We start from the raw sequence: 13,201 nt of genomic DNA, 5'->3' as shown, positions 1-13,201 counted from the left end.
AGAGAGTTGTTATCTATGGTGGTGAACATGCCCTACCTTGTTCTCCCATCATTTAGGCCTCAAGTTCTCCTCCAATTAGGCTTTCACACAGGCATCCCATTTTACTAGTGTAAGGAGAGATCGCCATTTTATTGATTTATTTATCTTTATGTTATGCGCTGCCTTTCTTGCTGAAGTGTAGGTCTTGCTGTTCTGTGGTTTTCAAGTCAAAAAGTATTTTGCTAGAGAAGGTTTCTAGATAAATCACCTTCCCAAGTGCATTGGTTCGTTAGTTTCTAATGCAGCTGTTATGATCCTTTTGTTCTTCACTAGGCTGGTGTTATTCAATATTTTTACATTGAAGACTGGCAGTATGTGAATGACTATCGGCATCCTGTCAGTGTGCGAAAAATCTTCCCCGATCCCAATGGCTCCAGACTGGTTTTCATTGATGATAAAAGTGATGGCTTTGTCTACTATCCTGTAAGTTGTTCCACTCAGTTTAAAAGTGTCATTTGTGAACTGACGTCCACTTACTGTCTTCTTCACTTTCTCAGTTGTATTTTACATATTCTCTAAAGAGCTTAGACCAGTATACATGGGGTCATTCCATTTTATCTCCAGCTTTCCTGGAAGGTAGGCTAGGCTTAGTCTAATGGCGTGTCCAGCACCACCACATAAGCTTATTTATTTATTTAATTTATATCCCACCCTCCCTACCAGGGCAGGCTCAGGGCGGCTTACATAGAATGTATTGAACAACTAAAACAGAAGAATTGAATATAATCACAACAATATCATTATAAAAACATAGCGCAAAGTGCTAGTGCAGTTTGTATAACAAAGGTGGGCATTAGCAGCATCCAACATAGGCATACAGTCAGCTAACATTGTAGCCTGGATTATATCAGGGAGCTCAGGCTGTTAATAATGGTGTTAATATTGGGGCCAGGGCTTCAATTTATTGGGTGTGGCTCCCTAATCAAAGGCCTGGTGACTGATGCGCTTAATGACTGATCAGGCACTTGAACTCAGGTCTGTTTAGTCTAAACACAACAGTCTGTTTTCTAACCCAAGTTGCCTTTTTCTCTCTGATATTAATGCATAGAAGTATCATAGACTTCTATGAGATCTTGTTTGCAGCCTTTGCAGGCCAAAACCAGACATGCATTTCAGTTGAATTTAACAATTACTTGGAATTGTTGTAAGAAGACTTTAAAGACAAAGTCTTCCTTAATGGTGATGGGTTGGTCAAGACAAAACCAAAAGAGCTGAAGTGTGAATCTTCACACCCCAGAATAATTCTACCACCAGTACTCTTACTATCACATCAGCCAGAGACCAAGGAACTAGAATTGTTAAGGAACAGGAAGTCAGTGCTGCAAGGTAGGACACTTAACAAGGTGAGTTCCAGAAACAATTATTCTGGTAACTGTAGCCGACATGGGCCAAAGTACTAGATTCAGATTGAAGCCCCAAAATCCAAGAACACCACAAAGTATATTTAAAGTGACTTATTAAGAGATTGTGCAGGAATATGCAATAAAAGATCAGTGAATAGTGAAGATTAAATAATCAGGCTAAATATCTAACCCAAGCACTTTTACACACATTGGTTTAAATCCAGATGTTACCTGGCAAGACTGAGTCCAATAGAGTTTCAGAGTCTTAAGTGCAAACAGGTGCTTCAGCCACCCTGGCCCACGCAATGTTCCCTCTAAGCTGCGGAGTCCTGTGAGCAAAAATTCTACTTTGTGAGCTACTGGCATTAAAGTTGTGAGCGAGCAATTTGGCTCCTGCATACATTAGTTTGCTCTGGAGCCCCATCCTTCCTGAGCTGAGACAAAAATGTGTGAGCCGGAGGCTAAAAAACTGTGAGCTAGCTCACACTCACTCAGCTTAGAGGGAACACTGATCAAGAGGTGTCCCAAAGTTAGATGTAATCCAGGTTAAAGGGTGAAAACTAGCTGACGAATCTTTCCTTATGCCAACGACCTGATTGACAGGATTCTTATTAACCAATCAAATGTATTGCTAATGATGTAACTTGACCAATCATCTGTGTTGCTGCTAACCATGCAACTCAGCCAATCAGTTGAGTTGCCCTAATTAGACCATATTCTCTGCAGATGTATAGGGTCCAATTTAGCAAGCACTTTCCTCTGGCCTCTTAAGTCTTTCCAGTTACGATGGAATGCGTTCCCATGGATTCTTTGGCTTTGAAACTGTGAGACCTAATGGTCTGTCTGGCAGATGTGACAACCTTCCATTTCCTTATCTCATTCTTTGAAGCTACAGTCAGGTTGACCTCAGTTCTCAGAGAGAGAGAGAAGCTTCTGTGATTTCTTTGTTAGCCCTCAGCCTGAACCATTGTTTGAATTGACAACAGACTGCTAAAAGGGACCCGTCTTTTAATAACTGTCTCCTTATTCAGTTGTTGCCCATTACCATAGTTTGTGAATTATGCTTTTCCTGTTTTAAGTGTCATCTTAGTAAAACACAGAATGTGAAATATTTATCATTGTTTTGTTTGCTTCTTCAATTTACAAAGTAATTCTGCATTATTGTCTTCTGTAGGTAAATGATGGCGTCTATGAGATTCCAAATTTCCAGCCAACTATCAAGGGCATTCTGTGGGAAAACTGGCCCATGGATAAGGGAGTGTTCGTTGCATATGATGATGACAAAATATATACTTATGTCTTCCATAAGGATACTATACAAGGTATTTAAAGTTTTTTTTTCCCTCTATCAGCGTAATAGGAATTTACAGAGTAGTATGATCAAAAGGCAGGTCCCCCATTCCAAGGAGCTTACAAGTAGAAATAAGGACTGAATTTAGTTTCATGCCAGTTTAGGTTAGGCTGTGTACTTCGGCAATATTAAATATTTTATTTTGTGTGTGTATGTTTTTTTTACAAGTGATAGTTTACTTAGAACTTTAGATATTAAACCAGTTGTAGGGGTGACTTGCTCTGTAAAATGTCTGAAATGTTAGAAATAACCCCAGTCAAGGTATGATAGTTTTTCCTTAATTTCATATGTTAAGAGTCTGGAAAGCTGAATGATGTGACATTTCATCCATTATAGTTTTCTTTTGGCCTGGAATCAAACGAATTCTGCTCCTGTTGTGTTTTAGTTGATCACCCTATTTTGGGATCAAGAAAATTTTCCAGTCATATTGGCTAGAAAAAACCTCACCCACCAGAGTCTCTGGTTTTGTTTGTTTTTAGCTTTTTCTACAGATTGTGGCTACACTTTTACTTGTCATCTAGAACTCTGTAGAGTCAGTCAGCGTGTAATTCTGGCTTTTGGCAAGGTTTGAACTTTCATCCCCTTTCAACCGTACAGTTCATCTATTGAAAGGTTTATTCCCAAATAAATAGGATTAAAGCCTATGATAACATACAGAAAACAGGTTACAACAAAAAAGCCCCAAATTATTGTAGTAAATCCAATGCAAATCTGAAAATTATTTCTTTTTATTATTTTGGACAGATGCTGCCAGCTGTTCTGACTCCTATTTTGTTTTTAAAAATGAAACATATGGTCATGTCCACTAAAAACAGTAACTCCAAAATTCGTATATTAGAATTTTTCGGTCAAGTTTAAATCACTAGTTTTGGCATGCAATTCTTTTTTTGTCAGCGGAGGATATTTCAGCATAGAGGTTCAGTTGTAGATCAGTATATTGATCCTGTGCCCGCTTGGTTTTATTTTCTTGATTGGCACTTGAACATTAAGGAGCATTTATTCTCTGGTATTGTACCAAACAGGCATGCACAGATCTGCTGAAGATAACCAGTTCAATTAATAAAGTTAATGCATCAGGTTTTGCATTTTTATTAATGTTTCTTACTGCGCAATTCCAAGCAGAGTTACACCCTTCTAAGCTCATCAACTCAATCGACTTAGAAGGGTAAAACTCTGCTTATGACAGCACTGTAAGTCATTCATCAGCAACCGAGTGTTAACTTTGCTAGAATGAGAAATTTAAGGACTAACTGACTTCTTATTGTCACATAGGATCCAAGGTGATTTTGGCAGGAGGCACCAAAGTCCCTTATTCTCACAAGCCATTGTTGTTACATAATGGAGAATTAACCTGCCAGACTCAGAGCGGAAAAACCAACACTGTTACCCTTAGTACTCATAGCTTCCTTGTCACATTAAAAGGCTTGGGGCCTAATGATATGAAACAAATGCTTACACAGACATTGATGTTGAAAAGGTGGGTTCCTTCTCGTTACAGTACATGAAAGGTTCCCAAATGTCCTGGTACTGGTCTGTTATTTATTTTGTCTTCACAACTTTGCATAGATTTTCAGAGGCATGGGAGCTGTGCAAACTTCTGAACAATCAGTCAAGTTGGACCGAACTTGCCAGGGCTTGTTTACATCACATGGAGTTGGAGTTTGCAATACGGGTTTACAGGACCATCAGAAATGTGGGAATGGTTATGTCACTAGAGCAAATAAAGGTAACACAAATATAAATGTTCTGCGGGTCCAGCTGTTTAATTTAAACTCTTGTCAGATTATACTACATTTCATCCTGATTTCTGAGAGCCTACACTTCATCTGAAGTTCCATTTAGGCACCAAAAAGGAAAACAAAATGGGTGACCTCAAACTTTTTTGAATAACAGCAATCCTAAACAGAATGCACGAGTCCATTGAAGTCAGTGGCCTTAGAATGGTGTAACCCTACTTAGGATTGCATTGTAAATAATAGATGATGCTTATTTTTTAAAAAAAATCCAGGTATAGAGGAAAAAAACATTATTTCTGTTCCGAATATCTGTTTCCAGCAAAGCTCAAAAGCTCTCGCTGTTTTACACAACATCTGTGCCTGTAAAATATAGTGCTGATCTCATGGAGACTCCTGTGGTCACATTTACTCTCCCATGCAAGCAAGACTTTTCTGTGGATACTGTAGTACAAGGTATAGTACTGGGCCTCCATGTTCACTGCACATGTAGGGCAAAGACGGATGTAACATTTGTGCAGCAGAAAGCTAGTTTGAAAGCACCCGTACCGATTTAAATACTACAGTCACTCTTGTTCTCCAAGCTTGAACACTGGGGAAATAATATATACTGTGCAAGTTAGCTTTGGCTGTAATTTGTTGAAGGTGTTAGTGCCAATGCTGCCACCAAAACAGCCATCGGGTCTCTGTCCTGGTGCAGGTTTGTAGCTGTTTTTGAAACATTTCCGGGGGGGTGTGTGCGACATGCAAATAAATGTACATGTGGTATTTCAAAATTAGTTAAAAAGGCAGGTAGCTTGCATGCTGTATGCTTAAAAAAGGCAAGAATGATTGTTCATTCAGTTTGATAAAATATATATTTTTCATGCAAACTGAAGCAGAGGGAAGGCAAGATCACACGGTGGGTGGAGAAGCAACTGTGGCTTTAAAATATTGGGTTTGTCTCCACCCACAGTGCAATCCCTCATATTAAAGTGTATGAGAAAACTCTCCTCATGGGGGAGCTCTTGTGTGCATCGAAGCTGACATAGAGCTTTGCATCATGCTGAATAATAATTTTCGTATGTAGCGTATGAAATCAGCATACAGAGCAGGGGTCTTTTGGGGCTGGAGCGCGCTGGAGCACCACTCCAGGAGCCCAGGAGTTGGCAAAATGGTGGTGGCAGCAAGCCCCGCCTCCAGCTCCCCACACTACGGCCCGTCGCCGCCTTCCCTGGGCCCGTGCCAGAGCGCTGCAGCCACGAGGAGGCTAGTCACTGCTTTTCCGGGGCCCGCACCAGAGCGCTGCGGCCCCGGGAAGGCCCAAGGAGGCCCATTGTCGTGTTTCCGGGGCTCACGCCGGAGTGCTGCAGCCCTGGGGAGGCCGGAGGAGGCCCATTGCTGTGTTTCCAGGGCCCGCGCCAGAGCGCTGCGGCCCTGGGGAGGCCAGAGGAGGCCCGTCGCTGCCTACCCAAGCCAGTGCTGGAGAGCTGTGGCCCCCGGGAAACCTGAGGAGGTCCGTTGCTGTGTTCCCGGGCCAGCACCAGAGCGCTGCGACTTCCAGGAAGCCCGAGGAGGCCTGTTGCCGCATTCCCGGGGCCTGCACTGGAGCGCTGCGGCCCCGGGGAGGCCGGCGGTAGCACGTTGCCGCCTACCTAGGCCAGCGCCAAAGCACTGCAGCCCAGGGGAAGGCCAGAAGACACTCCCCGCCGCCTCCTTGGGTAAGTGAGGGATCTGCGGGGGGTGGCGGAGGCTTGATTGGGCGGGTGGGAGAGCCTCCTCCCTCCCCCCCTCTCTTTGCCCTCTTTCTTTCCCTCCTTTCCTTCCCCTTTCCTTTTCTTTCCCTCTTTTTCTTTCTCTCTTTCTCTTCTCTTCCTTCCTTCCTCTCTTTTCCCTCCTTTTCCTTCTTTCCCTTCCTTCTTTCCTTCTCTTTCTTTCACTCATTCCTTCCTTCGTTTCTTCTCTCTACTCTCTCTCTCTCTCTCTCTCTCTCTCTCTCTCTCTCTCTCTCTCTCTCTCTCTCTCTCTTTCCTTCCTTCTTTCCTCCTTCTGCGGCCCAACTCTAGTGAGAAGGGGTTTAAACTTTAAACCCCTTCTCTCTTCCCTCCCCCCCCCCGCTGGGGAAGGGAAGGGGAGGCTTTTGAAGATGCCTTCCCCCCCTTTTGCTTCCCCTTCTGACATCACTTCCGGTGATGGCAGGGGGCGTTGCATATGCTAATGAGCTATTATGCTAATAGCCTAGTAGCTCATTAGCATACCATATGCTAATGAGCTCCTGCAGCTCTTTTTCTACGAAATGACCCCTGATACAGAGCATATGTAGTCCAGAATACAGAAAGAACACCCCTCCCCCTTTTGGATTGCACATTTCTGTTCTTTACACAACAGCCAGGAATAGAGGGTTTTAAAACTTTTTTACACTGTGGTTTTTTTTCTTGATCTCCACACACAAAGCGGCAATGTACCTACAATTAGGTTTGTCCATATTAAAAGGAAAAATGGAAGAAGAATTTATGAGACCCTGGAGGGCGTTTTATGACTGGTTAAAACTCAGATTTTGAGAAAACAAGATTAAGTGAAGAATAATAACAATGATAGATGAAATAGCTGTGAAATTGTAATGATAAGACATTCATACAGAATATTAAATTGGAATTTTGTATACTTTTATACTTTTCTTTCTCTCCCTGTTTTCCCCTTCCCCCACTTCTTTATATAAACTAATAAAATTCTTTTTTTAAAAAAATTAGGTTTGTCCCATAATAGAGATCTTGCCTATTTTTATGTTGTCTTTTTCAGGGTATAGAAGACCACAACCTTTTAGCAGGGCACCTTGCTATGTTTACTAATGACTTTAATTTGGCTCAGGATTTATATCTGGCATCTTCCTGCCCTTCGGCTGCTCTTGAGGTAACTGACTAAGCACAGGATGATACATAATTTGTTTATAATGTGCTGATTCTTTGGGGTCATCACAATCCTTCCCATTAAAATCAACACTTCCTTTGATAATAGATGAGAAGAGATTTGCAGCACTGGGACAACGCGTTGCAGCTGGCTAAACGTTTGGCACCAGATGAAATCCCCTTCATATCAAAGGAATATGCAGTACAACTGGAATTCACGTATGTTCTCTCTTTAAAGTTCAGCTGTGTTCTCTTGCTGTTAAGGGGAAATTGTAAGTAACTTCTTCAAAAGCAGCTGAAACCTTCTCTAAACTGGATCCCTGTTGAAAATAATAGACTGCTTTCTATGCTTCCTTTTCGAGGATGTGGGTAGAGTTTCATGTTAGCCATACAGATGAAACATGAACTACATGAAACTATCCCGTAGAGAAGAATTGTGGAGGGTGAGACTCCAGGAATAGGTCTGCTGTTCGTGGTTTTTCTTTAGAGTAATATGATGCGCATATTGTCATATTTAGATTACACATTGAGTGCATTAGAGCAACACAGCTGGACCATGGTTTGAGACCATGTGTCTCAAACACAAGAAGTAATGTAATAATGAATGAAGCAGCCCTGCAGTGGCCTACTTACCCAAGGCAAGAAACAGTTCCCTCTGAGTGAGTGCTTTACCAGCCCAATGGCTGTAGCCTTTCTTAAGTATTCAAATGCAAGTGCGAGTAGAAGTGTTTGTTTTAGAGCGTTTTGGGTTTTTTGGCAACCCAGTAAATTATTTGTTCTTATATGAAAAGCTGCAGTGCATTTTACCAGTAGATGTATGTAAATATGTGTAAATGTAGTCATAAGTACCCACAACTTGATAAATATTTCCAGTCAAACCAAGAGTCTACCAATCAGTCCTTTTTGGTTTCCAGTCAAACCAAGAGTCTACCAATCAGTCCTTTTTGGTTTCTAATTAGTGGAGTCTTTTTAGAGTAAGCTTCTTGCATCCTTTCAAGTATAATGTCATAGAAACTGGAAGGAATTCCATCTCCCTCATGTTTTAAAAGTCTCCCTTTGTAAATGGAAAAACCAAGCCAGCCGACTTCTGAGAATGTAAATAAGTCTGTTTTATCCTTTTAAACTTAATAAGTAGTACTGAAGCTATGATGACTTGTTGCTGCTGAATTCTAGATCAAGGCAGGAGTCAGTGTTGAGGAACTTACGGCATGCAGGTTTAAACAGATAAATAAGGGAAGTAGCAGGCCTTTTTCAAAGCATCTTGATAGATGTTATTTAGATAATAAAACAATAGTTAGTGTCAGGAAGAGGTACTCAGCCAGCAGTGTCCTCATCATCCATTATACCAAACAGCAAAGAGGTGGCAAAGAACAGCATCCGTGTGTGGTTTGTGGATGTTGTTTGGGCTGACTTGGTGTATCTGACAGTTTGCAGAACCCAACATCTGGAGATTGTTCCTCAGATTCCCTGAAGTATCTCATTTACATCATGATGCAGTCATATATTCTAATATTTAGTAATGATTTGGCTTTCTTTTAGAGGAGATTATGTGAATGCTCTGGCACACTATGAAAAAGGAATTACAGGGAATAATAAGGTAATGGTTTGCTCACAATGATACTCTCCACTTTTATTATGATCTCTTTTTGAAGCTGTATTAAAAATCATGAATACTGAGCTGATTTAATAATATTAGGTTTGCCGCTAAAATCATACATATTAAGCTTACCAGATATTTAGGAGAACGTAATTGCCTTCTTTCAGATCTCTGATTCTTTATGTTTGACAAGGAAGGTATTATTTCTGTCTTGGTTAGAAAATCTCTTTTATATTGATGATATTTAAAAACGTTGAGCAATTTATGTGAGAGAGAACTTGCTACAAAAAAGTAACTTTTTTCTATCCAAGTGGATTAATTTGAAAATACTGCAGATATGCACTTGGGCTATTCCTTGCGTAAAACAAAAAAAAAAATTATAAACAAAAACAGAGGTTGATTTTAAACACTAGAAATAAATTTGCTTTCCGTAGGTGTTCTTTTTAATGCTTCCAAAATAATAGCACCTCTGTTCTTCATGGGGTGCTTGGTATCGTTTCAGTGGTATGGTGATTTGTTTGCTTTGTTATGACTACAGTGACTGGTTTTTATACCTTTATATTATACTCTTGATTTCCAGTTCCAAGAGCATGATGAGGCCTGCCTAGCGGGAGTTGCCCAGATGTCTGTTCGCATGGGTGATATTCGACGGGGTGTTAACCAAGCCATCAAGCATCCTAGCAGGGTTTTGAAAAGAGATTGTGGGGCTATTCTGGAGAGCATGAAGGTAGCTAGTAGTTGTAATTTATAAAGAATGGGTCCACAGTATCGATAGGCATACTCTAACGTTCATATCACTTCTCTGTCTTACAGCAATTTTCAGAAGCTGCCCAGCTCTTTGAAAAAGGGCAATATTATGACAAAGCTGCATCAGTATATATCCGTTGCAAAAACTGGTAAGCACAGAATTAATATGCAGTGTTGCACTCTTGTAAAAATGTATCATGCCTTAAGAGGACCACTCACCATCTGAGGCTACATGGGTAGCAACCCAAGAAAGGGCTTTCTCAGTTGTGATGCCAAAAAATTGGAACTCCCTGCCCAGGAAGATTCGTTGTCTCCCTCTATCAGTGTCTTCCGCCAGTGGGTGAAGACTTTGTTTTGCTTGGCACACCTCCAATAACTGTTATTGGCTTTTCCCCCCTGGTTCTGGTGTTGTATATTTATATATTTATATATATTTTTATTCGTTCATAATTTTAAATGCTGTTTCAATGTTCAAATGGCTCACCCCATTTGGGACCCTAATCAAGTGGAAAGGTGGCATAAAAATGTTTTAAATAAAGTGTTGGGAAATGGGGAAAGCCTTGCTGAGAATGTTGCAGTAATCTGTGACCCACACACACACTATTTTATTTAACCATCTAAGAGCACTTAATTGTCCCATGTGTTTATCCTGACGTACCATGTAACATCATTGCTTTCATTTTACAGATGCCGAAATGAAATGTGTGGATACAATCTGTGCTAGTATTAGTTCTTCTCATTTAGCTTTTTGGTTGTTTTTTAACCCAAAGAGCCTGTTAAAACCCCATGGAAACTCTGCCCCCCACCCCATTAAGTCCTACCACCAAGTGATAGCCTAAATAAGGAAGTCAGACTATGCTTTGAAAGATCCTGAAGTTTTGACCTTTTGCAAATCTCCAGGAATTGCAAAGCAGTAGGAAGGAAAAGAACACTTTGGGTGCGTTCAGATGCGCCATTTGATCTGGTGTCGTGACAGTTCAGCAATGGATTTTATATGCACAATCACACAGTCAACATCTGCCTCCCGTTCCCAGCCGTTGGTTTCCGGCTCAAAACCACTTTAACCCGGAGTATTTTGTTACCAGGTCCCAAAGTGGTGTTTTCTCAGCTCTCCCGTTTAAAGCCGCATTTCCCCCCTGTGTGATCAGTCTTCCGGTGTCAAGCCACTTCCAGTTTAAACCCCCTCCCCGCTTGAAAGCTGCCTGAGGCTTCCGCTTTTCACCCACCTTTTTTTTTTTAAAGCGTCGGCAGTGTGCACATAGGCGGAGCTCCGCTACCGTGTTTAGAAAACCGACATTTAAACAGTCACTTGTTTTAGAGTTTAGATGAGTTCGGGATCTTACAGAGGCCATTTTCAGGTGAAACGTTTAAAGGGAAGCCTTTTGTTGGAGGGGTTGGATTGATTCGCCCTGGTGGTTCTGCACATGCGCCATGGTAGTCCCCCCCCCCCGGCATTCTATGGATGAGGACCTATGCGCGTGTGCAAACTAAGAAAAAAATTTAAAAACCCGCCGACACACGCTCCCGCCCGTCGGTAGTGTAGACACCAGGGAGCGATGTGACTGCGTGGTGAGGCGGGATGAGAGAGGTAAGTGTGATCGCGATTATCTAGATCAAATATAATCCGGTCAGAACCGGAGCAGTTTAACTCGCTCTCAGCACGCTGTCTGACCACATCCAATGAGGGTTTAATCATTGGAACTGGGATTTTATTTTTAACATAGTATTATGTGTCCTAAGGCAATAGTCATATGAGCAGTACTAGGTAGACAGGTGTCCTGAGCTTGTGGGATGGTGTTGGATGAAAATAAAAGACGTGCTTAAAGAAAACAGAGTTCAGCCCTGACTAGCAGTCTTCAGGCTGCTGTGTTCCCTTCTGCCCTCTACTCTCTGTGCCTCTCCTCAAGCCTCACTGCTCTTGTCTAGCTGCAGGAAAGACCCATCCCTTAGGAGAGAAATCATTCCCAACAGCACAGCCTCCAAGCATAGATGTGAACCCTTCTTGTGTTCTCAGGGTTGATTTCCTGGTCTTTTTAACACAGTGTCATAGTCCCTTCCATCTCTCCTCCCCCAAATCATGGCCTAGCCCCCTCCCCAAACCGTAGTCTTGCTTCCCTCCCTTCCGTTGCAGCTGCCTCCCCTCACATCCCATTTGCAGAGTGTGACTTTCTTTCACACTTTTTTAATGCCAGCAGCACTGGTGAGTCTGAGAGAATCAGTGGGAACTTCAGGGGCACTTCAGGGGCTTCCGGGCTCAATGGAGGGCATGCATGGAGGAAGTAGTGGAGCATAGTTCTCTTTCGTTCAGTCTGTCTGCATACTTCCCATGCTGGGGAACAGGAGATCAACCCAGCTCCTCCACTTAGAAACAGGCTCCCTGCCAGACTTTGGGCCAGCCGTGGCTCCCCCGACATCGACACCTTGCCCTCTCAGAGGTTCCAAGAGAGCTATAATTAAAATTCCGTGTCCAGGGAATACATATTCTCTTGCTTAGAAAAAACAAGCCATATGGAAGTTGAGCAAATCTGCATAGTTTTGTATTTTTAACTTTACATAGTTTAATTTGGTTTTAATAGTCAGGGTAGACAAGGACCACTACCACTACTGATGGTCTTATTGAGCCAGCCCTTTGGCTCCCGTGATTTCAGCAAGCACTGCACACACACACTGCAATGTATCATCCCTGCCATAAGGTCTAGAAACATGGTGTGTGTGTGTGTTTTTTTTTTAAAAAGACAACTAGGAGTCTGAGGAAGCTGAATTATATACCAGCCACCAGAGGTCATTTCGGGGGGGGAACTCCGTTCTCCCGGGTGAGGTGCAGGGGGGCGGGGCACATAACGAAGCCCCGCCCCCGCTTCCGGCCCTCATTCAGCCAGGAGGAGGCAGGAGAAGAGGGGAGGGTAAGTTGCTTCCTCCCCGCCTCTCCCCACCCCTGCCTGCCTGGGGCCAGGGAGGGCCTTGGCGGGGCTTCCTCGCACTCCCGCTGGCCTTGCAGGTCCACCGCTGGGCCCCTGATGTCAGGGGGTGTGGCATATGCTAATGAGTTATGCTAATGAGTTCCCCTAGCTCTTTTTTTACGAAATGACCCCTGCCAGCCACCATATTCTGCATTTCCACAAAATCATAACACAGCTAAGATGATAATAAATGCTATCTTAACAACCAGCCTTAAATGCATCTTGACACTTCCTGAGAAAATTCAAACTAAATAAACAGCAAAAATGTAGTCTTTCGTCGGTACAGTTTTTGGGGGGACTTGTTTGAGACAAAAAAAGAATGCAAAATTGTGCTCATAAATTGTAACGTTATCATTATTTCCATCATCTAGGGCAAAGGTTGGTGAGCTTCTCCCTCACGTGTCCTCGCCAAAGATACACTTACAGTATGCCAAAGCCAAGGAAGCAGATGGCAGGTACGTCTTAATTCCTAGAGACAAATCCAAATGTATTACTGTGCACTATAGTTGAATCCATGGGCTGGCTCTGCTGAACCCAGCAGGACTC

The 13,201-nt window shown here is 42.5% G+C and overlaps 1 protein-coding gene across 1 annotated transcript in view; it reads left to right on the top strand.

Annotated features, from left to right (window-relative positions):
- Positions 1–13,201, top strand: part of WDR19 (WD repeat domain 19) — a 63,333-nt gene that overhangs the window by 24,333 nt on the left and 25,799 nt on the right. Inside the window, exons 15-24 of the mRNA XM_015418152.1 lie at positions 313–462; positions 2,557–2,704; positions 4,006–4,210; positions 4,300–4,459; positions 7,245–7,355; positions 7,461–7,570; positions 8,891–8,948; positions 9,529–9,675; positions 9,762–9,844; positions 13,027–13,110. Of these exons, the coding sequence (XP_015273638.1) occupies positions 313–462; positions 2,557–2,704; positions 4,006–4,210; positions 4,300–4,459; positions 7,245–7,355; positions 7,461–7,570; positions 8,891–8,948; positions 9,529–9,675; positions 9,762–9,844; positions 13,027–13,110 (1,256 nt within the window). The remainder of the gene's footprint in view (positions 1–312; positions 463–2,556; positions 2,705–4,005; positions 4,211–4,299; positions 4,460–7,244; positions 7,356–7,460; positions 7,571–8,890; positions 8,949–9,528; positions 9,676–9,761; positions 9,845–13,026; positions 13,111–13,201) is intronic.

This window comes from Gekko japonicus, unplaced genomic scaffold (assembly GCF_001447785.1).
Source record: "Gekko japonicus isolate JY-2015 unplaced genomic scaffold, Gekko_japonicus_V1.1 scaffold55, whole genome shotgun sequence".
Classification (NCBI taxonomy): Eukaryota; Metazoa; Chordata; class Lepidosauria; order Squamata; family Gekkonidae; genus Gekko; species Gekko japonicus.
The sequence above is the reverse complement of the archived record's forward strand: the minus strand, read 5'-3'. Positions and strand labels throughout refer to the sequence as shown.